The sequence below is a fragment of the Cupressus sempervirens genome, chromosome 1 (assembly GCF_028749045.1).
Source record: "Cupressus sempervirens isolate cs-2001-9-10 chromosome 1, ASM2874904v1, whole genome shotgun sequence".
NCBI classification, from domain to species: Eukaryota; Viridiplantae; Streptophyta; class Pinopsida; order Cupressales; family Cupressaceae; genus Cupressus; species Cupressus sempervirens.
In genome coordinates, this window is record NC_143118.1 from 75,730,621 (window position 1) to 75,734,108 (window position 3,488).

Sequence of the window (3,488 nt, forward strand, 5' to 3'; positions counted from 1 at the left end):
GTTTCACGACAGTTTCATGGCAGTCAAAGGCCCTTTCACCATGTAGGTAATATGGCAGGTAGAGGTAACATGTCTCCAAATCAACATAGTTTACATGCCAGTTTTGAGGCACCCAATACAAATATATCACAGGGAGAAGGCACACTTCATAATAATTTGTTCTCAAGTAGCAGAGAGAGCATTCAACATTTAAACCAGTGAACTAGTGCAACCAGTTCTCCATTTGAATTGGTTCAACCAGAGAATAGAGAACCCCAAATGAGAAGATCCACTAGAGAACGGAGAATGCCAGCTCAATTCTCTGATTATGAATTAGTGTACGCTGAAGAAGCAGAGCCTTCAATTCTAGTTTTAGAATTTTCAGAACCATCTACATTCAAAGCAGCTCCCAATGATGTCAATAGTGATAAATGGCAAACAACAATGCATGAAGAAATGGATTCTTTACTCAAGAATCGAACCTAGGATTTGGTCTCTCTTCCACCTAATCGAAGACCACTTAGGAACAAGTGGATATATCGTGTGAAAGATGAAGCGGAAGGCAATAAACGCTTCAAAGCCAGATTGGTGGTAAAGGGATTTGATCAAAAACAAGGGATAGATTTCAATGAAATCTTCTCACCAGTTGTCAAAATGACAACTATCCGAACTGTTCTTGGATTAGCAGCTGCATGGGATCTTGAATTAGAACAACTTGATGTGAAAACCGCTTTCCTACATGGTGATGTAGAAGAAGAACTATACATGGAGCAGCCACAAGGGTTCGTAAAGAAGGGACATGAACACCTTTATTGCAAATTAAATCGAAGCTTGTATGGCCTGAAACAAGCCCCAAGACAATGGTATGTAAAATTTGATCGCTTCATGGCTGAGCATAATTTCACAAGATGTGAATCAGACCCATGTGTCTACTTCAAGAAACTTCCAAGTGGAGAGTTTGTCATCCTTCTTCTTTATGTCGATGACATGTTAGTAGCTAGCACAAACAAAAGAATCGTTAATGAGTTGAAGCAAAAATTGGCAAGCCAATTTGCAATGAAAGACTTAGGGGTGGCCAAAAAGATTCTTGGCATGACAATCACAAGGGATAGGAAAAAGAGGGAAATCACTTTGTCTCAAAAACAATACATTGACACAGTTGTTGACAGATTTGGCATGGCTGAATCAAAAGTAACTCCTATTCCTCTTGCTGGTCACTTTCGATTAAGTTCTGAATTATGTCCTCAAACACAAGAAGAAAAAAAATTTATGGAGAAAATTCCATACAAATCAGCCATTGGTAGTATTATGTATGCTATGGTTTCTACTTGCCCCAACATTGCTCATGCGGTGGGAGTTGTGAGCAGGTTCATGAGCAATCCTGGAAAAGCTCATTGGGAAGCCATCAAATAGATACTAAGATATCTAAAAGGCACTTCAGATTATGTTTTATGTTTTGGCGGAAATAAAATTCAGCTACAAGGTTACACTGATTCTGATCTTGCTGGAGACTTGGATAAACGAAGGTCTACCACTTGTTACACCTTCACATTTGCTGGAGCTGCGATCAGCTGGGCATTGCGGTTGCAAAATTCCATTGCTCTTTCTTCAGCTGAAGCTGAATACTTAGCTCTTTCCGAGGGTGCAAGGGAAATGATTTGGCTTCAGTGGTTACTTGGTGACTTGAAAGTTCGTCAAAATGAATATAATCTATTTTGTGACAGCCGTAGTGCGATCTTCATGGCACACAATCAGTCATCCCAACGTCGCTCCAAGCATGTTAATGCACATTCTCACTTTGTTCGTCATGAAGTCGAAGAGGGCAAGCTGAATATTGTCAAGATTGACACCAAAATCAATCCGGCTGATATATTCACGAAGGTTGTTGCCAAAGAGAAGTTCGAATGTGCTAGAACTTCCCTTGGGCTTGTGAAGAAAAGATAGATCATTTTTTGAGCAGGGTATTGGGTGATCAGTTGCAGCATTGGTTGTCCTTCAGGTGGGAGTTTGTTGATATTGTGAAGACCAACAGTTATCTTTGTTCCCTCCAATATCGAGTCTCTTGGTTTCCAAAGACTCTTCATTTGTAATATTATTGGAGCCCATTTATATGCTGCCCCTGCTCATTTTGTAAACAACTTTTTCTTATTAATTCAATACTCTGCAGTCTGGACGTAGCCACTAATTGTGGTGAACCAGGATAAATCTGGTGTTGTGTATTTCTTCTTATTGCGACATTTAATTTCTTTGTTTAAATCCTTTCATACACATGTTAAACTACATTAAATATAATATTACATATATTAAAAAACGTGGGTGGCTGGAACGGCAGAGTGTCTGCTATGTAATTTAATGACTGAACGGTGCTGGACGGCAGAGTTGTGTCTGCTGGAACGGCAGAGTGGCTGGCTGGACGGCTGCTTTTAATGACAAAAGTTACTACCGCCAACAAAGTGGACCAAGCTACTCTTTCTAGATCGAACCGTTGAAGCTCCTGATGATACGTTCTCATGACAAACATCATGTTTTCCATAAAAACAAAGTAACATAACCAGTCCTTCTGAAGCATGTTGGGAAGAAGCTTCCACTCATCTCTCTCCATATTGTAAACTGCAGCCTGGCTTGTGATTGCACCGTTTACTCTTCCTTCTGCAACGTAAATGAGTCCTTCATGAGAAGATGCACAACATCCGAAGTCTTCCTCCTGCAACATATCTACGCCTCTCCACCATTTACAAGACAAAAACTCAAAGATCGAAATGGCCTTGTAATTGCTCGTATAAATAGCTCTTTTGCCTTTCAAACCTGCTGTGTAGCGCTGATATGACACTAATAAAACTAGTTTTTGTTTAACACAGATACATTTGGAGAATGAGTAGGATTCAAATTGGGAAGGGACGAGAGGGAGTGTTTTCCATGATTTGTTAATGAAGTCGTATATAGTTACGTGAGGACGCGGTACATTTTGAAGCAAACATATAAACTCCTCAGACTCACCATGCCTCTTTCTGTCCTCATAAAACTTGGGATTTTCTACACCGAACTTCCAATTTTTACAAACTTTCTTCACAATCTTGTGAGATTTGTAAGACATTTTCATTAATATCTTTCTCACTAAATCCTCTGGAATTATCTCAAAATATTCCATTACCAACCGATTCTGCTGTTAAACTCTGGTCAAAATAAATTCCGCCTCATTTTCAAACAATTTGTTTATATATTGAATTATAATATGGGTGACTTTATATATAGGAATGCTTCTATATATAGACACTTAATTTTACATGATTTCTTGAACAAGTAGTTTTTACAAAATAGTTGTAAATATAGAATATTTAAAAACATAGATAATAATAAATGTTATTATTATTATTATGAAATAGTATGGTTGTTTCAATTTAGCCAAGGTATAATTTAGAATTTTGATCACTAAATTAATTTTGAAATATAACATGTTCTAAATATTTAACTAAAATCTTTTTATTTAAGTAAAAGGGCTAAATACAGTA

General features: G+C 37.8%; 1 protein-coding gene across 1 annotated transcript; it reads right to left on the bottom strand.

The window, feature by feature from the left end:
- Positions 1 to 2,251: 2,251 nt before the first annotated feature.
- Positions 2,252 to 3,127, bottom strand: LOC149576268 (F-box/kelch-repeat protein At1g80440-like). The gene has a single exon (XM_089794159.1). It carries the CDS (start codon positions 3,125 to 3,127, stop codon positions 2,252 to 2,254), a length of 876 nt encoding a protein of 291 aa, XP_089650285.1.
- Between the last annotated feature and the right edge of the window lie 361 nt (positions 3,128 to 3,488).

Excerpts from the sequence above, each read along its gene's own strand:
- LOC149576268 (XM_089794159.1), bottom strand. The coding sequence starts at position 3,127 with ATGGAATATTTTGAGATAATTCCAGAGGATTTAGTGAGAAAGATATTA.